The sequence below is a fragment of the Salvelinus alpinus genome, chromosome 20 (genome assembly GCF_045679555.1).
Source record: "Salvelinus alpinus chromosome 20, SLU_Salpinus.1, whole genome shotgun sequence".
In the NCBI taxonomy this organism is placed as follows: domain Eukaryota; kingdom Metazoa; phylum Chordata; class Actinopteri; order Salmoniformes; family Salmonidae; genus Salvelinus; species Salvelinus alpinus.
This window is the reverse complement of record NC_092105.1, coordinates 45,471,662-45,493,929: the sequence shown is the minus strand read 5'-3', so window position 1 is coordinate 45,493,929 and position 22,268 is coordinate 45,471,662. Positions and strand designations below refer to the sequence as shown.

General features: G+C 44.6%; 1 protein-coding gene across 4 annotated transcripts in view; it reads left to right on the top strand.

Moving 5' to 3' along the window:
• The window catches only part of LOC139546994 (histone deacetylase 4-like), a 257,932-nt gene extending 242,096 nt beyond the window's left edge, over positions 1-15,836 (top strand). For all 4 annotated transcript variants that reach the window (XM_071356019.1, XM_071356018.1, XM_071356017.1 and 1 more), the window contains 4 exons: positions 910-1,043; positions 8,156-8,240; positions 8,487-8,622; positions 8,954-15,836. In XM_071356019.1, the coding sequence (XP_071212120.1) occupies positions 910-1,043; positions 8,156-8,240; positions 8,487-8,622; positions 8,954-8,981 (383 nt within the window). In that variant the 3' untranslated portion in view covers positions 8,982-15,836. The remainder of the gene's footprint in view (positions 1-909; positions 1,044-8,155; positions 8,241-8,486; positions 8,623-8,953) is intronic.
• The last annotated feature ends 6,432 nt before the right edge of the window (positions 15,837-22,268 follow it).

The following is a 22,268-nucleotide window of genomic DNA, read 5'->3' as shown; positions in this document are numbered from 1 at the left end:
ATTAGTTAGCAATCACTCCAGAAACTACCTTGTACGTACAGACACAAAAATAGAATCCATGAGTTTATCTGAGTCCGGCTAAGTAGAACAAATCTTGCTCGATCCCTTTCAGAGAAAGGCTGCATTGATCTAAGTGTTTGAGCCCACGCTAAGTGGTAAATGCAGAAACACTAGTTCTGGCCATGAGGAGGAAGAGTCTTGCAACCACACTTTAAAAAAACGTAGATTTAAAAGACATTGCGGCTGGCCAGCATGCGTGGTATGTGCCATTCTGACGGATGACAAAATCAGATTTATTTTGCTGGGTTGATCTGAAAGAGTCTAAATAGCCAATGACAGTCTCTTACGAAAGGTTACCAGACTCTAGTAACATTACCATACACAGTACCACCTACACAGACACGATCAGATCAGATCCAACTGTTCTGGCCCTGTCCATGTAACCTCCCCTCACGTTCACAAAGCTACAGGATCTCGACTTTGTTTGGAAGCGTCTGTCTTTGGCCCAGGTAGAGCGGCACTCTGGCGTGCCAGCAAAGAGCTTTCCCTAAAACTATCTCTGAGATCTCAGCCTAAAGCTGGGTCTCTAAGAGAGGGGGGTCCGAGGAGTGGGTAGGGTGGTATGGCGGAATGCATATACTAAAACCCCCGGAGGATCAAACACAGGCGGCCTGAGCAAATATACTAAGCCACATTTATTCAGATTAAACCTGACTCGTATTCTGCATTTAGGCCGAGTAAGTCCCTGGTGCCTTCTCTTTCTTAATCTAACGAGAAAATATGATGCAATACTGTTTTCTCCCTCCTCCTCCCCTCGCTTTCTGTATGCATTTCTTTGATTGCCGTCCAAGCTCCAGAGTCGCCGTGGACGAACTCTAACCCCAACCACATGCGTTTTCCTTTCCCCAGGTTTTGGATACCTGACCAGGCAGCTGATGGGGCTAGCCGGAGGCCGTATGGTACTGGCCCTGGAGGGGGGCCACGACCTCACTGCTATTTGTGACGCATCCGAAGCCTGCGTCTCTGCTCTGCTAGGAATCGAGGTAATACTTGAGAGCGAAGGATGGCGGGAGGGAGGGATTTCTTTATTTGTTTTCATTAATTTGCCACTCCACCTGTTTAGGGAGACTGTCTCTACACATCCAGTTCAATCAGGAGGTGAGAATAGAGCTCAGACGGCGCTCTGACTGGGTGGTTATGCCGTCTTTCTGGGCCGTTGGCACAGTCATAGGTGTGGTGCTGAAAGGGCTTTGGCCCAATGCCGCCACCCACTGAGAGAGCGAGAGAGAGAGAGAGGGAGAGGGGGTGGAGAGAGCTGGAGCAGTGAGTTAACAGAGATCGCCATCCTCTCTTTCTCTCCATCCCTTATCCATCCCCTCTCACTTTCTGTCCCCACCGCCCAGTGTGGGAGGATACCACCGCCAGGGAGAGGGAGGAAGTAACAACGGTCAAGTTGAAGAATCTGAGGTTAATTGTGGATGTGTGTAGGCTGGACCTGGAGCTGAACCAACTGTCTGTCTTCGTCCCAAATAGCGCCCTATTCTCTACGTAGTGAACTCATTTTGACCAGAGCCTTCTGTCTGCTGTGATTCATGGCACAGGCCCACTGATTTTTCACAAGATAATGGATGGAGTCTAGTGTTTTCTTGGCCATGGCTTAGATATAATTTTAGATTTTGGTTCCATGATAACATGCTTTGGCGCTTTGAATATCTTCACCATAAGAATACTGTAACCAAATGGAGAGGAAAGTGTATGGTTGCTTCAGTGTTTATGTGTGTGTGTGTATGTGTGTGTGTGTGTGTGTGTGTGTGTGTGTGTGTGTGTGTGTGTGTGTGTGTGTGTGTGTGTGTGTGTGTGTGTGTGTGTGTGTGTGTGTGTGTGTGTGTGTGTGTGTGTGCCACCATAACTGTTTCAGTTATTTGAGGTCTGGCTTCTGTCCTTATACATTTAAGTCAGACACTTTTTGTTCATCAAGACAAATGACCTGAGAAAGACCCTGAGGACTTGTGATGTGGGCACCAGCTGAAAGCCATAGGGACCATAGTGTCCTATCTAAATATTGAATAATGAATAGTCCACACGGAAATATTGGAAGACAATTAAACGGGTTGGCTAGTGCTGACCCTTGGCTAGTGCTGTCCCTTGGCTAGTGCTGTCCCTTGGCTAGTGCTGTCCCTTGGCTAGTGCTGTCCCTTGGCTAGTGCTGTCCCTTGGCTAGTGCTGTGCCTTGGCTAGTGCTGTCCCTTGGCTAGTGCTGTCCCTTGGCTAGTGCTGTCCCTTGGCTAGTGCTGACCCTTGGCTAGTGCTGTCCCTTGGCTAGTGCTGTCCCTTGGCTAGTGATGACCCTTGGATAGTGCTGTCCCTTGGCCAGTGCTGTCCCTTGGCTAGTGCTGACCCTGTATAAACAGATGAAGTGCTGATGTCATGTCTAATACAGAGGGAGTGCAGTGGTCAGAGGCTGAAATAGAACCTCTGATAGTAGTGAATTTCCAGGCCCCTGCATCCTGCGTTTGTATAAACGTAATTTATTTTGAGCAAGTGACCGTCTCTTAAGTGTTGCTGCAGACCAGACCAGACCAGGCCACAAACACACATCCTCTGTGTTTTCTGTCGTTGGACAAGACATGCGTCCCAAACGGCATCCTATTCCCTATATGGTGCACTACTTTTGACCAGAGCACTATGGTCCAATAGGGTGTAATTTGGGACATAGACAAGGAGAGAACCTGCTTAAACCGTTTGCCAGTTAGCCCAGTGAAACTGTAAAACCTCCATTAACGAGAGGCGTACGTGGCTATAACTCGTAATGTACCGCCCCTCAGTCTAATAGTGCACCAAAGAGCGGTGTGTAAGTGTATTTTTATTGTTGTAAAACGGAATGCTACCTCGTGATTCAAAGGCAAGTAAACAGTAGCAGCTTTGGCATTTCGGTTTACCTTATAAGATCATAGAGTGGGTAACAAAATTGGAAGCACTGCTGGGATTTCTTTTCATGTGCGCACCGGCGCATATTACTCCAGCAAAATGGACAACGAGTGAGAGATATTGGAAAGGTAGCTAGCTGGCTAACCGTGAAGTTATGGATGTACATGCAGGATGATTATTCATGCACACTGTTAGTATTGCACTAGATGCTGGCGAAGTTGAGTACAGATCGATAAACGCCAGGAAGAGATAAAATGGTCTGGTGAGACTGGACTGGGGGATAAGAGGACTGGCTTGGGTGCCTGTGTTATTCTAGCCCTCCCTCCAGACAAGGCAGTAAATAAGCTCTTGGAACCGTAAAAAACCAGATGGCCCTGCTCCAATGTGGATCTTGGGCCCGAAGCAAAACAAACAGAACAATAATGCTGAACCGGCGCTAATAAAACGTGGTCACCTCAACCAACCGCCCCAGAGAAAGGGAAAGCAGCGAACAACCGTTGCAGCTTTGATCTAGAGTGACAGGGACCAGCTGTGGCATTGGAGAGGAGTGGATCGCGGTCAAACCGTTCTAAACCCACCAAAAAAAACTCAAAGTGGAAAGGAATTTGAGCTCCACAGCAATGCTAACCTGTCAGAAGAACTAGATCTTAACAGTTCTGAGCTGGAACAAGGTTTGCTTTGGAGGGGGAGCTACACAAACGTTCTGTTGAGCCTTAAAGGTGCAATCAGCAGTAGAAACAATAACACAGTGTTTTCCCCGCCTTTGTTTTGGTAAAAAGCTCATGTTTGGGGCTGGAGAAATGTAACCACTCTCAAATTCATAAACCGAGCTATGGATGCAAGGACTGACCATCCATGTTTTGAAACTATACGTTTGTTTACATTTACTTTGATTACAAACATTGGAATAAAACAAGCTTGGGTTCTGATGGGGTGAGACAGTCGAACTATGCTCATGAGGGATTTCTAATCAATATTCTTCAAGAGTCCAAAAATGGATGTTGCAACTGCTGATTGGCCCTTTAATGCAATAACCTTAATCTGTTTACCTGCACTGGTGCCTTTGAATGACTCAGAGGTCATTGCCATGACGACGATTACAGTAACATCACACCGGGAGCCTGCAACGCCACTCTCCAAAGTCCCTTCTCCTCCAATTTACCACTGAGAGTAATGACTTGGTTTAATACATGGAGGCAATGAAGGAGGATAGAGAAAGAAGACAGAGAGAGAAGAATAAGAAGAGGAAGAATGGAAGGTTACTCCTGGAAAGGTTAGGACTGGGATGGTCTCATGTTTCAGTAGCCAGGAGAGAGGGTTGTTTCGTGGGGTCAATGGGCAGGTCAAAGCGAGTCTGGAAGTCTAAAAAGAGGCCCTGGCCCTGTAAGGCTCCCTTTTTCGCCCTCCTCCCCGGGACCCCGTCACCAGCCCACATCTGAAAGTGGTTACCCTCACACCTCTCCCGACAGGGTCACCAACAGGCCTAGAGAGATCGCAGAATCAAAGGAAATTGGGGAATCATTTGAAGTCGGGGGAGGAAGCTATTGTCATAAACCAGCGAGCTCTGGGGTTCGAGTTTCACGCCGGGTGTTGGGCAAGAGGAAAAACGCAACGCCACAACACCCGTTGATAAGGAGTTAGAACAAACGGCTCATTAGTCGCCTTTGACTGGCCATGAGCTGCCGCCGTATTTAAACACTGGTGATTGGCCAGACCCACTGTGATTTGCATTGCCTTTTCTCATTGGGTGTTTGGCAAGAGCCCTGTCAGTCTACGAACAAGTGCAGATCAGACCCTCGTTAGTGTGTTGACCCGTTCAACAAGTTGTAATGGGACGAGAGGGAGAAACGCAAGGCAGTGGAGACAAACAGATAAAAGAAGAAAGTTAAAACGTTGCTAATCACAATGGCCGGATGCGAGTGTTTTATCAGAGTCTTTGCAAAAGGTCCAGTGTAACGGAGGTGGAATGCAGCGTAATGACTCGCCAGCGGCAGTTTGATGTGGCTAATAGAGAGGGGGGGAAGGGGTCTTGTGTGTTCGTGGATGTGGATGTGTATGTTACGTAGAGATGCTAGTCTGCTGCTGTATTTGTTTGTGAAGTCAGAGGCAGGGCTTTCAGTTATTCGAGCAACACTCAAATTACTTAACTAAAACACTAAACTAAAATGCATTACCAAAAATGATCATTGGTCTCTCATTGGCCTAAGAATAAGGTCTCAAATGTAGACATACTAGGGGTTAAGACAGGTCCACAATCGGGGCCAAACGTCTAGATTGGGTTTACAGCCCCACTGCCTCCTGTGTGACTGTAGTGTGTCCATCAAGCATTTTACTGGGCACTCCACAGTGAGAAACATATTCCCCCATTTTATTGCCAGGTTAAGACTAGCTTTGCTATAGCGAGCGTTGGGTTCCCTTTGAAAGTGGCTTGGATTAGCTTGGGGGGGAGAAATGATACAAATCGGTGAGTCAACTTTACGCTTTGAGTGTATAATCACTAAAGCCTCTCTAGTTAAATTTCTCATGAATGATGCATTGGTGTCAATGCCAGTCAACTCTGACCTCGTGACTAATTGACAAATGTTCGCAAGCAGATGTTGCGCCCCCTCCTCCAAATTGGGGTCGTTAGCGATTATTTGATCAACAACAGGCTAATACGCCAATTGTTGCTAGTCGCTGACGAAGTTATCCCTGGTGTTTACACTCTAGCTACAGTAAGCGTGGTCCATTTCACCTGGCCCTCTCAGGCTTTAGCGTTTCACTCTCTTTAGCGAACAGAAATGTACCGGCGCTGCATAAAAGGTCACCTGCTTTGCTCGATACGTAGTTAGCTCGTTAAACTAGCACAGCGTAATCAACCGGTGTCAGCGATCGATCCTTCGCCCCGACCAAGCAACCAACAAACAATAGATGTCTTGAGTCTACTGAACAAGTAAAATTCCTCCCACCCAGTGTTATGGTTTCACCGCCTTTCACAGAATTTGTATTTTATTTGTTGGCTTCAACCGCATGCGTTTGAAGGCCGTGCCACACACTCAAACAGACAGATTTGGATTTAAGCAGGCAGGCAGCAACGGACAGAGTGATAGTATACTGTCCTCCAACAAAAGCTCTTCTCTCTCTCTCTCTCTCTGTGTCTGTGTCTGTGGCTCTGGCTCTGGCTCTGGCTCTCGCTCTGTCTCTCGCTCTCTCTGTTGGAAAAAGGCAATGGTTCTCTCGCTATGAAGATGGAGGGATGAAGGAGAGGTGGAGAAGAGGGAAGAGAGGTTTGGTTAGAGGGGTTAGAAACTCAAATAAACGCTCTGCGTCACGGTGGATGCCGTAGGGGGGCGCCGTGTGTGTCATACCTGCCAGGCAGGTCCGTAGCGCGCTGACAAGAGCCATTAAAGTTTATAGGCGTGCGGCACAGCTGCTCGTCAAACTGACAGACAGACAGCCCACAGAGCCCCCCGGCCTGGCCCCGTGTGGGGACCCCCTCCCTGGCTATGGTGCAAGGCCAGGCTGGAGGTAGGGGGTCTCTGGGGGTAGTAGTGGGGTAGTGGAGGAGGAGGGGTAGTGGTGGAGAGATGACTGGGCTGCTAGGAACTGGAAGTGATCCACTGAAAACCACAAACACAGTAATGGGCACACATTCATGGAGCCTTGGCTTGTTCCTGTGAGGAACGAGAGAAAATAAGATCAAAACTAGACAGAAGGATGAGTGATAGGGACCGAACTCAGCAGTATTTGAATGGTTTAGCAGTGTGTCCCAGCTTTTTTTAAACGTGCTTTGAGTGTAAGGTCCCTCTATTTGGTGGGCATCACTAAAGGCTATCCGGTGGCCTGGCATAAGTGACGCCTAAATTGAACAAAGTGCTTTGTTGTCTGTACATGCATGTGTGCACTGGACCAGCGCCAACCCCTGATCTTAGTACTGACAGACCCGCGCTCTGAGGCCTGTTTCCTCAAAATGTGCCGGAGTTGCATGACAGACATCCATGTGCACCACTGCTGCTCAACTCAAGGGAGTGAATGATAGGACAACAGTATGTGTGTGTTTTTCAGTACCACAAAACATTATGTGATACTATACAGCAATGCAGGTTCGATTGAAGGGACCCATCCCAAGGTCTTGTCGTGTTTTGAAAGAAGATTAGACTATGTAAGGTTGTACTAAAGAGGCCAAGGGGCTAGGAAATGTTGCGTGTGTGTGAGTGAGAGTGTGAATGTTTGTGTGTGTGTGTGTGTGTGTGTGTGTGTACACATGCGTTCTTGCACACTTGCTTGCTTGCGTGTGTGTGTTTGAGCGAGTGCGTGCTTGTGTGTGCGTCCGTGAGTGTGTACCCTTGTGTGTGTGTGTGTATATGATGCAGCTTGTCGTGTCACAGCCGGATTAAAGTATCCCTCTCCTTAGACTGGCCTCTCCCGTCGCCCTCCTCACCCCCTCCCACCCTCTATTTGTTTTAATTAAAAGAAAACTTCCAGCCTTGGCCGAACGGGACCGACCGGCGATCCCTTTTTCCTCTCTCTCTCGTCTTCCTTCTTCTAATGTTTCAAGACTTTTTCTAGCTTCTCCTCCACTTTTCAGTTTCGAGCAAGGTTATGATAGGGCAAAAAATACAGCTGCCTGCCTTTATTTATTTCGGTGTTTATACATAGAAGCATTTGGGGCTTTTGGGGGGGGGGGGGGTTCTGCGCACAAGGTGAAAAAAAGCAGCACACACTGTGAGCCAGAGGGAAATGGAATCGTTCCGGATTGGAAAGGCAGCTTGGGGAATGCCCCCGTTTCCTCTCTCCTCTCCTTCATGGCTTCGTCTGACTCTCTGAACAGAGTATTCCCATAGTGTGTGTGTGTGTGTGTGTGTGTGTGTGTGTGTGTGTGTGTGTGTGTGTGTGTGTGTGTGTGTGTGTGTGTGTGTGTGTGTGTGTGTGTGTGTGTGTGTGTGTGTGTAAAGTGTGTGTGTGTGTGTGTGTGTGTAAAGTGGGACCCAGCACAAAAGCACACATTGTAGCCTGTGGTGGAGAGTAGCTCCTTGAGTGGGAGGCTACAGTGCATCTGTGAGCCTATTGTTATTGCGTCCAAATGTTCTCCACCGCTGGGCTGGCTGGGTGATTCAACACTGGGCAGAAGTCCACAGTCAGAAGTAATCAAGTTATGATCTTCAGTTTTTTTCTGTTCTGCTATTGCCGTGTTGTATGTAACCTGTCACTCACTCCAGTGTGTGTATGTGTGTGTGTCTCTCCCCAGTTGGATCCTATCCCTGAGGAGGTGATGCAGCAGAGGCCCAACCCCAACGCTGTTCACTCCATGGAGAAGGTGCTGGAGGCACACAGTGAGTGTCGCTCTACTCTACTCACACAGGAAATAGCCCCACTCTATCTGCTAGAACCACAGAATGATTCAGAGATTTGATTTGCCAGTGTGCATTTACCATCAAATCTCAACGATGGTCTTAGATCAGAAAAAAAGAAAAACAGCAGCACTCAGCCCCGGATGACTGAAGTTGTTTGACCCCTGGTGTAGTTTCTCTATGTTATTATCATGATCCTTAACCTTTCACCTTTGTCCTGTCCTGTAGGTAAAAACTGGCGCTCTCTGCAGCGCGGGGCCTCCACGCTGGGCTACTCTCTGAGCGAGGCTTGCCGGTGTGAGTCGGAGGAGGCCGAGACCGTCACCGCCATGGCCTCCCTCTCTGTGGCCAACAAGCAGAGGAAGTACGTCCCCTTGTGAGGCCTGCGTGTGTGTGTGTGCGTGCGTGTGTGTGTGTGTGTGTGTGTGTGTGTGTGTGTGTGTGTGTGTGTGTGTGTGTGTGTGTGTGTGTGTGTGTGTGTGTGTGTGTGTGTGTGTGTGTGTTTTACGCCGAAGGTCACATCGACCAAAAGCTTAGCTCTTCAGTACAATTTTAAAAAAATATATAAAAAAAATTGATCCAACCTAAATGTGCAGAGGTTTCTGATACTCACTAGTCTCACACCTTCCTGCAGTTGACATGTGTAGTGTGGAAGTGCTGCCTGTGACAGGTGTCATTGTCCCTTCTTTCTCCAGGAGCGAGGAGGAGCCTATGGAGGGCTGACCAAGCCCCCTTCACCATTCAGAGACACTCAAGGTCTCCAATTTAGGTCTCCCATTTAGTACTCAGCCAACCTCCATTTCAATTTGACCCACCCCTTGGCCCCACTCGCACCCTGTCTAGGAGGCGCATCAGCCCCGGGGGACAGGGGGCAACGTATAAAACGACTTGGTATGAAACGGAAATGGAAGACGTCACTTGCCCAGAATGGACGGACTAAAACGCCCCCGATGTGTGGTTCCGTCTCTACGTGGGGAGGCAGAACACAAGGAGCCCCGGGTTGCCAGGTCTTGTCAGGTCTTTACTCCAGGACGGGTGGGATCTAAGGTGACTTTAAATCACCCCACGCTGGCAACATTGAGTGTCTGTGATTTTTTGCGGGAACAGACACACTCGCTACGTTCGAAGTAGTGCTCCAGACACAGAATTTCTCATTTAGCCATCTCCTTTCGTATTTTCTTTCTGTCATTTGTTCCTTTTTCCTCTTCCGTTCAGGAGAAACAGCAACCGAGTCCTGTGATGTAGTTACTACTTTGTTTACGAATGTTTGATTGTTACCATTCATGAAAGACTTTGAGAAAGGAGAGATGTCGACAGGGTTTGCTGATATTTCTTGGCACATTTTCCGATTGGCAAAAGCAGGCGTTTTTTTTTACAGAAGAGGAAAGGTATAAAGCAAGGAAAAGAGAAGGAGAACACGATGGACAGGTGACCTGGGGCCTCGTTTATCAAAGGTGCGTGCGCACAAAAAAAGAGTCTCAGACACACTCGCTACGTTCGAAGTAGTGCTCCAGACGTGCGCCAGTTTTCCCTTAAAGGTTGGTGTTTATCAATTTTGAACTTGATGGGAAAGTGTGCGTATATCCAATGAAATCTCAGACCATGCGCACGCGCAACTTCTAGTGGTTGATCAACCGTATTGGAAGTAAATATTGTTATTTTGGAGGAAATGTAGGTGTTTGATGCACGGGAATTATAATAATGGTAGGCTGATAAAAACATTAAAATGTATATGCCTATTGATAAAACAGATGCATTTGCCGTTGGTTAGGAGATCACATAGCAGCATGTCGCATAATATATTTATTTAACTTTTATTATATAGGCCTAAATCAATCATATTGCAGGACATGTCTCTCCTTTTCTGACATGACTGGTTCATTTCTGCTACACAACAAATATTACGCTACCATTTATCCATCTCTCATTCAATAGCCAAGCATGCTCGAAAGTAAATAGACCAGTAGCCAATGACAGTATAGGTAGGCTAAAGTATCCTTGTGCGATAGGAGCGCGACATCATAGCCTATTTAATCTCAGAGACTATGCCAAAGCAGGAAACATAAACACAATCATGTATTGATGAACAAAATATTGAACAACAATTCTTATTTTGTATAGAAGTCTGGGCTCTAAGCAGCATTTACTTTTCAATTGTTCAATAGACAATCAATCTTGCCGAATACATGGCCAGTGGCACTCTCTATAGTTTAAAAAAGTCACTGCAAAAGATGACAACATTCTGCCCACACCTCTACAGAAATGTGATCACATTTACCATTGCACTTTCTTTTAGTGACTATCGTGGCCCAGTTCCAATATCTCCAAATTATACAGCAAATGAGGGTGTTTTTGTTACCATAAAAGGTGAATGGAGGGCGTTTTTCCATGCAGGGTGGTAACGCTCGTTCACGAGTGCACAAATATAGTATGGCTCTGATTAATCAATGAAAACATGCATATATGTTGAGTGCAACAGTTTGATAAATCCCAATCATTTGTTCTGCACACAAATCCTAGAATGTCCACGTACGGCAGAATTTTGTAAGAAATGTACGCAGCGGTTGATAAATGAGGCCCCAGCTCTTCTGGTTTGAGATGACCGACTGTAAAAAGACTGTGAGTTTGTGCCTTTCTAGTTCCTGCCTAGTGGATTTCACGATGAACTCAAGACGAAGAGCTTTGCCTTAAATTTGTTTTGGAGGGAGAGAGGTGCCCTCCTCTCGCTCTCACGTCTCATCTCCTTTTGTGGTAGTGAGACTGGCAATGCCGATACGATGGCACATAGACTGGAGGCCCTTGGCATGTTTACCCTGACTTCCCTATAGCCTACTGTCCCACCCTGTTCCATTTGACCTTGTTGTCAGTGCTTGACTTGGGAAGGAGCTCACCGCAGCTGACTACCGGCACACAAACTCCAAGTCAAACACTACTTGTCGTAACCCCTTTACTATTGTTTCGAAGGTAGTTGCCGTGCTACACAGGGACTAACATGGTTGAGTCTTTTTCAGTGGAACGAGAGCCTTCAATGCTTGAAACATCAGCCAATGATGTAGCTATCTTCTGGTATATAAACCCTTTACCAAATACACGCCACCTCTACGAAAGAGTTAGCTAGCATGCACTGTAGTCTGTACTAGAGAGATTTGCCATTTTAAACTAGAATGCTGTTCAAAAATAGTTGTAGTAAGACAAGAAATTATGCCAAAGCGTGACGTTGCTATCAGCTCAATAGTCTGGTGCCACGTAGTATTGTAACCACATAGGACAGATATTGCTATCATGACTTTACGTTCAAAATTGTTCTCTGTGAGGGAATTATAACAGTTGACCAATTTCTATCTTTACACACCTCACCCTTCAAAACGTGGTAATGTCACAATGTTCAGATGCTCTTACCTTCATTTAGGGGCTCTACCCAGAATTAGCCGTTCTTTTTTTGCGTTGTTCAAAGAGATAAACAACCACAAAGCTCATGAGTCTTTGTGTTACCATAGTGACAGAGCAGTTAGACAGACGTGTACCCACCTTTGTGAGTTTACAGAGGGGAGCAAGTGGCACCCGTATTCTCTGACATTCGGTCCACGCTCCTTGTTAGGCACAGTTGCTCCCCAAGTGTCAGTTGCTACTGAGTGTGTGTGTGTGTCACATGTCACAATCCAGTAAACAAACCCTTTATACATTGACACAGTCATCATAGCTACTGCTAGGTGTGTGTTTTTAGGCACAGGAAAGGGTTTTTAACCTCGTGTGTGTGAGACACATTAAATAACTGGGTCTCTAACTACATACATTTGACTTAGTTCACAAACACCTGTAGCTCAGAATACAGAGAATGAATGAAGTAGTGATCTGAATATGGTATATTGATCCCCCCCCCCCCCCAACTCATGTTGCGCCTCTTGGCAACTACCTTCTACGTTGTCCCATTGACGTCATAATCCCTTTTTTTCTACTGTTGGTAAACGAGGAAGAACTGAGAAGATTCTGCGTGGATCTTTCTTCTGGATGTTTCCACCACGGTTGTTTTGATGACTCCTCCATCCGTGTTGTTTTTACCCGTCTTTGTCTCTTCTCTTGTTTCCGTTTTGTCCCCGTTGTCTTAAGCAGTGGGCTCCAGTGTCTTTGGTCGTTCTACTTTTGAGTTGTTTTCCTGTCATTTTGTATTCTTTTGAGTTCTTTCTCTCTCTTACACTTTGTACAGTTCCTTTTCACGGTGAAACGTTCTGGGGTTGTGAGGGGAGGGATGGGGTATGCAAATATTTCTACTTTGTATAACGATTCCAACAGTTGTGTGTTTACTATGCTGGGTGTTCATGGTAGATTTATATATGACAACACATCTATAAGTATATTATATCTTATGAGAAATTACAATCTTGTTTTGGGGAAAAGAAAATTAGAATTGCAAAGTCATATGCTCATGTTTCATTCCCTGGTCTGGTTCGGCCCTTGCTGGTGTCGCTGAGGGCACTGTTCATTATTCCTGGCTGCCATTGGCTGAGGGTTCAGTACAGTAGCATCCCATTTGGTGTCTTTTTCTCTACAGTATACACCACTGACCTAGGCTCTATTAATACTTCCTGACACTACATAGAGGAGTAGAAAGGCTGTTCCCAAACAAAGGCTTAGGGAAAGGACAAGTCGCTTGTCTCTTATATTGAATTTCCTTCTCCATTAAAACAATGTGACAATCCACCCATGTAAACATGGGGTTACAGTGGAATTTCACAATCTTACATAGGTAACACTTTCTGACCTGCAACCAAACACTCTAGCTGTGTTTTGTAAAACCTTCTGTATACTATCTAAGGATTTGTAATTCAGAAGCAGTAGCGGTGCTTGGATAAAATCACTGGGGAAGCCAAGCCAGTAAAAAATGCCATATTGCAACTTATGTGTTGTGATAATTGCGTGGTTTGCTCTATAACCCGTTAGTTCATATGCCCTGCGACCGTGATGTATATAGGCCTAAGGCCGAGACAATAAGGAGACACAGTGGCAGAATAAATTCAACCACAGCTTTGTTTCACCACAAAACTGGGGAGCAACATCTGTCCAGTGGAACATCTATCCACAAAGTATATTGTAACAAACAGTTACATGACCTACAGCATGGTCAATCAAGTGAATGTTTCTGACATTTTTTGGACTACTAAACAACTTGATTTAGGACACCGGAGAGTTACCGCAAATCGCAAAGAAAACAGGAGCTGCCTCCACTATTCCAGCACCATTTCAACTTCAACATGATCAAATCACCTATGCTTAGTCTAATACAGTGACAACTAGAATATTCCAAAAGCCATTCAGTCCAATCAACGTAAGCTAAATAGGATGTGCCTGTCCATAGTACTGATTTCTCTGTGTGTGTGTGTGTGCAATGAAGTAGAAAAAACATGTTGACTCACCCTACTTGTAGAGAAACGCCAATGCCATCCCCCTCTCTTGCCGAAACGGTTTATGACTCTGTCATACAGTACACGTTTTTAGTTTTTGTTGTCCTAGGCTACCTGGCTAAAATGCTTTGTCGCTAGCCTAACTTCCTTTCATTGGCAACAATTAGCCAGCTAATTAACATTCACCAACTACATCTAGCTACATATTGAACTTCTATCCTCTCAGACCAGAGGCACAAATGTATGAATTTATGGTTAGAACCGAATTGCCGTTAAAATCATTGGCCAGTATGGATAATTAAGTAAAACCACAAGTCCAAATCCCTATCTCCGTCCATGACTCATTTAGTAAAGGGACAATTTTAGCTAGCCACCAGAGGACAACAACACAACGAGATGCAACAATTCAAGTTTTTTTCTGTCAATGACAGTTGACTTTATTTGAAGTGATTAGTGTGAAGCCAAATCCAAACTGACTTCCCTTAACACTTTTTTTGGTGTGCCAGGACCATTCACAGTTGAGCTCGCTCAGTTTAGCTCAAGGCTGATTGGCTGTTATTGTATATAAAAAAAAATATCAAGGAAGGCAAATGCTCACTGGCTTCCCTTGCATTCAATGCTATGGGCAGCAACAATATCATACTCTTTTTGACCAGACAGCATCAGATAGATGGCCTACACATACAGAGACAGAACGGCACTGTTTTACTCGCTTGGATGCTTTCTCCGGTGAGATACATTCAGCCTCTTGCGAATTGAAGGAAAATGATGAAACACAGAGAGACAAAAGATACATTATTTTATATGTTATTTTACTTCAATTTTGGGGGAAGCCTGGCTTCCCTTTGCACCCATGAATACCTGTTCCCGAAGGACCTGTCTTGGAATGACATGATAATTACACAAGAGTTTCCCTATAATGATTAATCACCATAAGCCCAGGTGTCATAGTTAACTCATCAAAAGTCCCCCCCCCCCTCTCCCTTTGACCTCATCCAGCCCAAACTGCTCCTCTCTGACGGCTGTAGCAGACGACTAGTGAGGTCAAGGGTCATCTCAATGGATCCAGTCTCAGCCAAGGGGGTGGAGTATGAATTAATAGTCGAGTCTGCGTCACAGTTGTGGTTGTTGTTATTGTATTGGGGCACAATAGTAACCGATCATCCAGAGCTCTCCCAGAATGCTCAGTGCACCAGCCTGAGCAATTGGCAGTTATGGTTTAGTCACTTGTATTCAAGCAATCTTTCTCAAAGGGACTTTATACTATCTGGTTATCATAGTGTCCAGATAGTCATTTGAACATTCTCGTGCTCTACAGACATTCCATTTGTTTTGTTTTTCTTTGTTTTATCATTTTTTATCTTTCTCCTCCTGTTTTTTTCTCCTCTTCTCACAAAAAAGGCCTGAGGATTGTCTGTCGTTTATTTAAAGGGCCTGGTTGCCGGATTCTGCACCATTCCTCTTCCACCACCTCTAACTTTCTCTGCATGGTTTGTGTGTCCGCATGCCTGTCTCTGTCCCTGTAACTTATCTGCACAAGACAAAAAGCACTGAATGGACAGAAGTACGTTTTTATCACAGCGTCGGGATTCGGGAGCGAAGCATGACGCAAGAACTTGTTTTTTTGCAACCTATTTTTCTTTTCCCCCGCAATTGACGATGAGGAAGAACGGCACTCCAGGTTGGTCTGACAGATGTGCTTTTTACATGTAAAAAAAAAAGATCAACAACAAACTGAACGACTTAATATTTTACAACATCTTGATCTAGCACTTATGACATACAGACAATAGATTTTACTGTATTTGTGCACAAAAACTGTTTGAGGGAAACTAAACGACAGGAGACAACAGGAGAGACCAACTTATTATATCATTTGAAGTTGGGACGGAGAGACGTTTTGTTTTCGAGGCGTCTGGAGATATCAAAGGGCTCTGTTCAGATGAATGGCCTATTTTGTCGTCATTCCACTTCAGCCAGTAATATCTGTGACCACTGTGGTAAGAAAAATAACAGTTATAGGTTTACAAAATGTATGAAATTAATATGTTTTTATATTGTTTTCTTTTGACTCTTGTTCTCTCCATTGTTACAGAATAGTACTTTTTTCTGGGGACCTTAGCTCTAACATTTTCTCTTTGACATCTACACTATAAAGTATAATGTTTTGGAAAAACCACTAAGCCTTGTTGTTTTTTCCCTGGGGGCTATGGTCAGATGTGTGGTTGAACAAAAAGGAAAAAGTCTAAATGACTGTCATGCAAACTCGAGGCCCATCTTGAATCATACATGAATCACACACCCAGATACTGACAAACTTCAGGACATACATTGTTTCAGAAATGAAAGGCGTCAAATGAGTTAACACAAAGTGCCTTCATAAAAGGCATGAAACATCTGTGTTGCTGAGTGCTTGGCTTTTAGCGTGTCTTAGCTGCTCTGATGTTGCGGTCAACTTTTTGTAAATAATAGTAATTCGATGCTTGCTTACATTTGTTCTATTTCACACATGTACAAGTGTATATCATACACGTGGGAATTGGAAATGAGTTTTTTGCACATCCCACTCCCATCCCACTCCCATCCCATTATTGACGGTAACCCTGGAGCAAATAGGGTTAAGTGCCTTGCACAAGGGCACATCAGCAGGTCTTTCACCAAGTCAGCTCAGGGATTCGAACCAGCAACCTTTTGGTTACTGGCCCAACCCTCTCATCCCAATCCACACTTCAAACTAGTCGACAACCTGTGAGTATTTACAAAATTGTTCTGCAACCGCAACTAAACATTGATGTTTGAATAAAGGAATAACTTATTTCGTTCCCTTAATCCCAGATCCAGGAGGGAAGGATTAATGAAACAAGAAGCCAATAATCTCTTTTTCACTTACCTAATCCCTTACAGATCAGTGACTAAGGTCAGAAGGAAGGATGAATCTACACTATTGGAACGGGCACCAGACCTGTACAGTAAGTATTTAGTGTTCCGAAGAGAGAAGCCTCCTTGACCGTACTGCCATGTACGGTAGCAGTAGAGGCTTAATGCGTCTGCATTCTTCCCAGCCAAAACAGTTCCGAAGAGTTTGTGCATATATTATGATTACATTTTGTGACGTTTTTGTTCGTTTTGGACTTCTGTAAGGTTTTTTTATCAGCTGTTCCGGCACACAACATTTTTTGCTGAGACCAAGATGAAGTTTACACCCCTTCATTGGTGATTGATCAACAGTAGGGATTCTTCAATTAAGTCTTTGTTGTCATTCAATGGAGGCAAACTCGTTTTCATGCAAATTTGTTCATTAAGAAATACTGCACCAAACAACCTAGATGTAAAATTGACAAAAACTGCAAAATGAATGACAGATTTCTTGAGGTATTCTGTATTAATTCTGACTATATTGAGGAAGTGTATACTTTCTACGGCGTCTCAAAATGGAAAAACAGTACAATTGCCACTTTTTTCTCATTTTTCAAGTGAAGGTCCTAGGCGCCAGCCGAACTTTAGCATGCGGACACCTTTCGGTCCTAGGCTTCACAGTAGCCACAAGCAGGCTTAGCCACCCATTTGGAAGGGCCAAAGGTCAACCCCAGTGTCCAAATAAACACAAGTGAGTCTGTGTTTGGAGGAAGTTGGGGGGGGGACATTAAAAAAACACTCCAAACTAAAACAGAACCAGGCCTGCCACTGGTCAGTCAAATAAACACAGGGAGAGAGTAAAAGTCCCAATGCTGAGCGGTCTTCTTCAGCCTATACACAAACAATGACGCTGGTGTCGTCACTGTGAAGGTGGTGTTTCAATATTCATAAATCAATGGAGTTGGAGCACGGTGCTGTGGCTAAGGCAAAGAGACCTGGACACATCTCGAGCACCTCCATAGGAGCAGAGAGAACTGAGACACGAGTGCCAATATTGACTGTCTCACGAGATGTGAAAGAGACCTGTCAGGAGGCTCCGCGACGCCACGAGACTAAGAAAGACGACATTAAATCGAAAGAATGCACTCGTTTTTAGGGGTCCTGGAGCCCTGGGACAAAGTAACGACTGGCCGCACTCCCAGCACGTAGACCAACCGTCTCCCTGCGAACTCCAGACGTCCCGTTGACGACTCCGCTTCATCCCACACCGCAGGCGCCTGACCTCTGCGAGCCCTGAAGGTCAAAGAAGGGCCGGGGCTTTCCCCTTTGAGTTACGACACGTCTTGGAACCTAATATGGCCAGCCCACAATATCCAAAATGGCCGCTTCTATCCTACAACAAAACTCCCCAGAACCACCCTCAAAGGCAGGGCTGCTGGTTTCGCAGAAAACCCCCGGCTATTTTCTGTTTAATCCCACAATGACAGTTCAGTCTGTGGTTATCACTCCCTGTTCCTCTCTATGTCTCGCTCTCTCTCTCTTCACCCATCCTCCTGCCTCCCAGCGTCAGTTGGCGCTGTCATTACCAGCTCCCATATTAGAAAAGGCCTCGTCCCTGAACGTAGCTCATCCTCCAGTATTATTTTTAATTGCAGGCCTGAGTGGCCGTGGTGGCTATGGATAAGGACGAGGACAGCTGGAGGATGACAAGCACCGAAAATGACAGATCACACTTATTGGAAACCCTAACCATGAGACCTACAGGCAATGAGGATCCCATATTTATGACGGGGCCCCAATAGTGAAATTTCTGTATCTTGTCCTTCACACACGCACACTGCTCCCCGTGGGACAATAAGGAAGGATTTGTTATATAAGTTATATGGTGCGTCAGGCCAGAGGCACAGAAGGGATGAGCCTCCAGGTCACAGTGACTGTGGGAAGATGGACCTACTATTGCAGCACTCTCTCACACACACATTGCTCTTCTACTTTTGGATGGAACAGGGTTTTATGGTGTCCTGTGTGGCTCAGTTGGTAGAGCATGGTGCTTGCAACACCAGGGTTGTGGGTTCGATTCCCAAGGGGGATGAGTACAAAAATGTATGCACCCAATACTGTAAGTCACTAAAATGTAAAAAAATATATAATGTGAGATGCTTTTCCAATGGTTGTTCATTCCCATAACCGGATGAAGCCATGCTTGTTTCCTGTTTTAGGATGAGGATTCCTTCAATGTCAATATCAGAGATTCTGCATTGAAAGTGCTTCTGTCTGTGAGCAGAAAACCGGCTTGTGTGTGTGTGTGTGTGTGTGTGTGTGTGTGTGTGTGTGTGTGTGTGTGTGTGTGTGTGTGTGTGTGCGAGTGCGAGTGCGAGCGCATACCTGTCTTTGTGCGTGTCCTCATGCTTCCTCTCAGGGGCGGTTTAAAGGACCCACACAGAGGGAGTTGCCACCACTATTTCAACATAATTTCCTGGCATAGTGAGGAAATATACACTACCGTTCAAAAGTTTGGGGCCACTTAGAAATGTCCTTGTTTTTTAAAGAAAATACAATTTTTTGTCCATTTTTAAAATAACATAAAATTTATCAGAAATACAGTGTAGACATTGTTAATGTTGTAAATGACTATTGGAGCTGGAAACGGCTGATTTTTAATGGAATATCTACATAGGTGGACAGAGGCCCATTATCAGCAACCATCACTCCTGTGTTCCAATGGCACGTTGTGTTAGCTAATCCAACTTTATCATTTTAAAAGGCTAATTGATCATTAGAAAACCCTTTTGCAATTATGTTAGCACCGCTGAAAACTGTTGTTCTGATTAAAGAAGCAATGAAACTGGCCTTAAGACTAGTTGAGTATCTGGAGCATCAGCATTTGTGGGTTTGATTACAGGCTCAAAATGGCCAGAAACAAAGAACTGTCTTCTGAAACTCATCAGTCTATTCTTGTTCTGAGAAATGAAGACTATTCCATGCGAGAAATTGCCAAGAAACTGAAGATCTGGTACAACGCTGTGTACTACTCCCTTCACAGAACAGCGCAAACGAAAGATTAGCCAGCTGGTTCTGGAGCTGGATTTGTTATAAGCATTGATTTAGGGAAAACTTTCCCACAAATGGAAACCACTGGGCTATCTTTGACTTCACCATCTATTTTTATAAATTGCGGCCACGAATCCACCATAGAAATAGTTAGAAAGAATAAGATGAAGCTCCGGTAATATGGATAACTATTGAAAGATAGCTGATATGCGTTTTTTTACATTGTAATAGACACGGTGCAATATTTGGTAGGTAGGCTGCTGGCAGGCTTCGGCTGTGGTACAGCAAAGTCAAGTCAGCCCTGCTCATGGTTTGCACAGGGGAAGTGAAATGCATGATACAAATGAAATGTAACCATAAGTTTCTTGTTTTTTCTTTTGCAGGTGCCTTTTCATTATCTGGATAGTCACTTGTGGTTTCTAGCTGACGTTACACCAACCAAAGCAGTGGAGCGCGTAGTAAAGCAAGACTTTTGTGGTCAAAACCATTCATCTTGGGGCGAAGGGGGGAGCGGGTTTGCAAAAATGCTATCGTATCACACAATTTTACCATTTATAAAATGATCAGATATATATATTTATATATATTTTTTTACAGACTAGCTCAAATATGTGAAAATGTACACATTTTCTGGTGCGTTTCATTTTCAGCACTGAAATGAAACGTAGGTTAAAAATAATGTCATATCATAGGAAATGACACCACATTCACAAGGATTTGCACAAAGTGGACTGTTCGTGTTTTTCACTTCAAACCCCAAAATATCATACTTTGACAAAAACGATGACTTATTTACTTAAATGGTGGTGCAACATCATGGGTAAGGTCTGGCCATTGTCTTTCAGCTCGAAAAAAGTGGATTTCTACTGGTGTTGGCATTTACCACTAGACTAAACACACAGCAAGAGAAGCAAACCCCACACTGTTTTTCAATACACAACACAGACCATCCGACTCCTAACATGGCCGTACACAGTACGGTACATGGTTGCAATCCCTAAATTATTAAACGCAAAGGTTACACCCAAATTCCATTGTTTTAACCTCTCTCCACTATATATGCATGTAAAAATGCATATTCAATAATGCCATAATATGCCAGTCATAAAATGTCATAAAAAAAGGTTTCACTTGTTTTCCCTCAATCTTCCTGTTTGAGAGACTTCAGAAGTAGCCCACGGCGCTAAAGCCTTATTTTTCACATTAACTTTCCACACACACCTTCTAAAGGCACACACGGAGCCAAGCCTACCTCAATTTATGCCTGTTGTGTTAGCCCAAACTATTCAGGAAACATCCTCGATGAGTCCCCCCAAAAAATGGTGAGAGCGAAAGAAAGGAGGAGAGGAAAGAATTTACCCCCTCAGAGTAGTTTTAATTTTAAAATTGCTATTTTAAAATGGCTCACATCATTGATGCTGCAATTCCCCCAGTCTGAAGTAATCTTGGAAAAGGAAAATATTACCACATGCATTTGTTACACACACACATCCAACACCCCTGCACCACACGCACCTCCCAAACTAGACAAAGTTATTGTGTGCTTTAACAACAGCTATAATGATGATCTGTAAGGAAGTGTCTCCCATTGCTTTTAAAGGTAGTAATTACTATGTTAAAGTCAAACCCGACTTTTGTTATTATAATGGCAAACCTTTGAAAGTTGACTCTAAACTATTCAAACTGGTCATTCGCAGGTTTTCCCCAGTTGACCATTGAGCTGCTGCACATATTTCAGGTTCTACATTGTTATTGCAGATTGTACCTTTAAGGGTATGATGACACAATGCACGCTCGGGCCAAGATAAACTGGCCATTATTTCATTAATCAAAGAGGAGCATTGGGTGTGTTTCTTCTCTATTTTTATTGCGCTAGATGTTATCTGGATATAATCTCAAAAGGGTGCTATTCATCTTTCCTAATAAGAACGATGTCAGTGCATCGTAGGAAATACGAGATCTAGTAGATGTACTTCACGTGCAGAACTGTGAAAGGGCTGAAGATCGGAACATCAGTGGTTTCATTCTTGCTTGGAATGATGATAGAAGAATTTTAACATATCTTTACATCTTGGAGGAACAACTTTGATGGGAGTGGGGGCCACACAAAAAACGGAACTCATGAGGGGCCGCAGTAACTCATAGGTCTACGAGCAAAACATGTTAGCGGTCCCCCTTGTGACAGCAAAGAGGAACATTTTAAGTTTAAACGTTTATTTCCTACAATTCTGCACATTTTGCAATGAGGCGTAGAATTTGTTTTGCAGTTTTAAAGCAAGTTTTCTACAATTCTACACATTTCGCGTATGGGGCGAGACAAGATTTAGCAATTTTCTAACTCATTTCATGCAATTCTACTAATTTTGCCATGGGGCTATCAGGAATCAAGGTAAGACGCAGATGCAGACTGTCGAAGTAACAATGTTAACAGGGGCAGGCAAAGACAAGGCAGGCAGGGGTCGAAAATCCAGGGTAAGGCAAAGGTACAGGGCGGCAGGTGGACTCAGGGTCAGGGACAGGCAGAGTTCAGTAATCCAGAGGTGGAACAAAGGTACAGGACGGCAGGCAGGCTCAGGGTCAGGCAGAGAGGTCAGGCGGGTGGGTACAGGGTCAGGACAGGCAAAGGTCAAAAACCAGGAGGACGAGAAAAGAGAGGCTGGGAAACGATAGGAGCTGACAGGAAAACGCTGGTTAGCTTGAACGA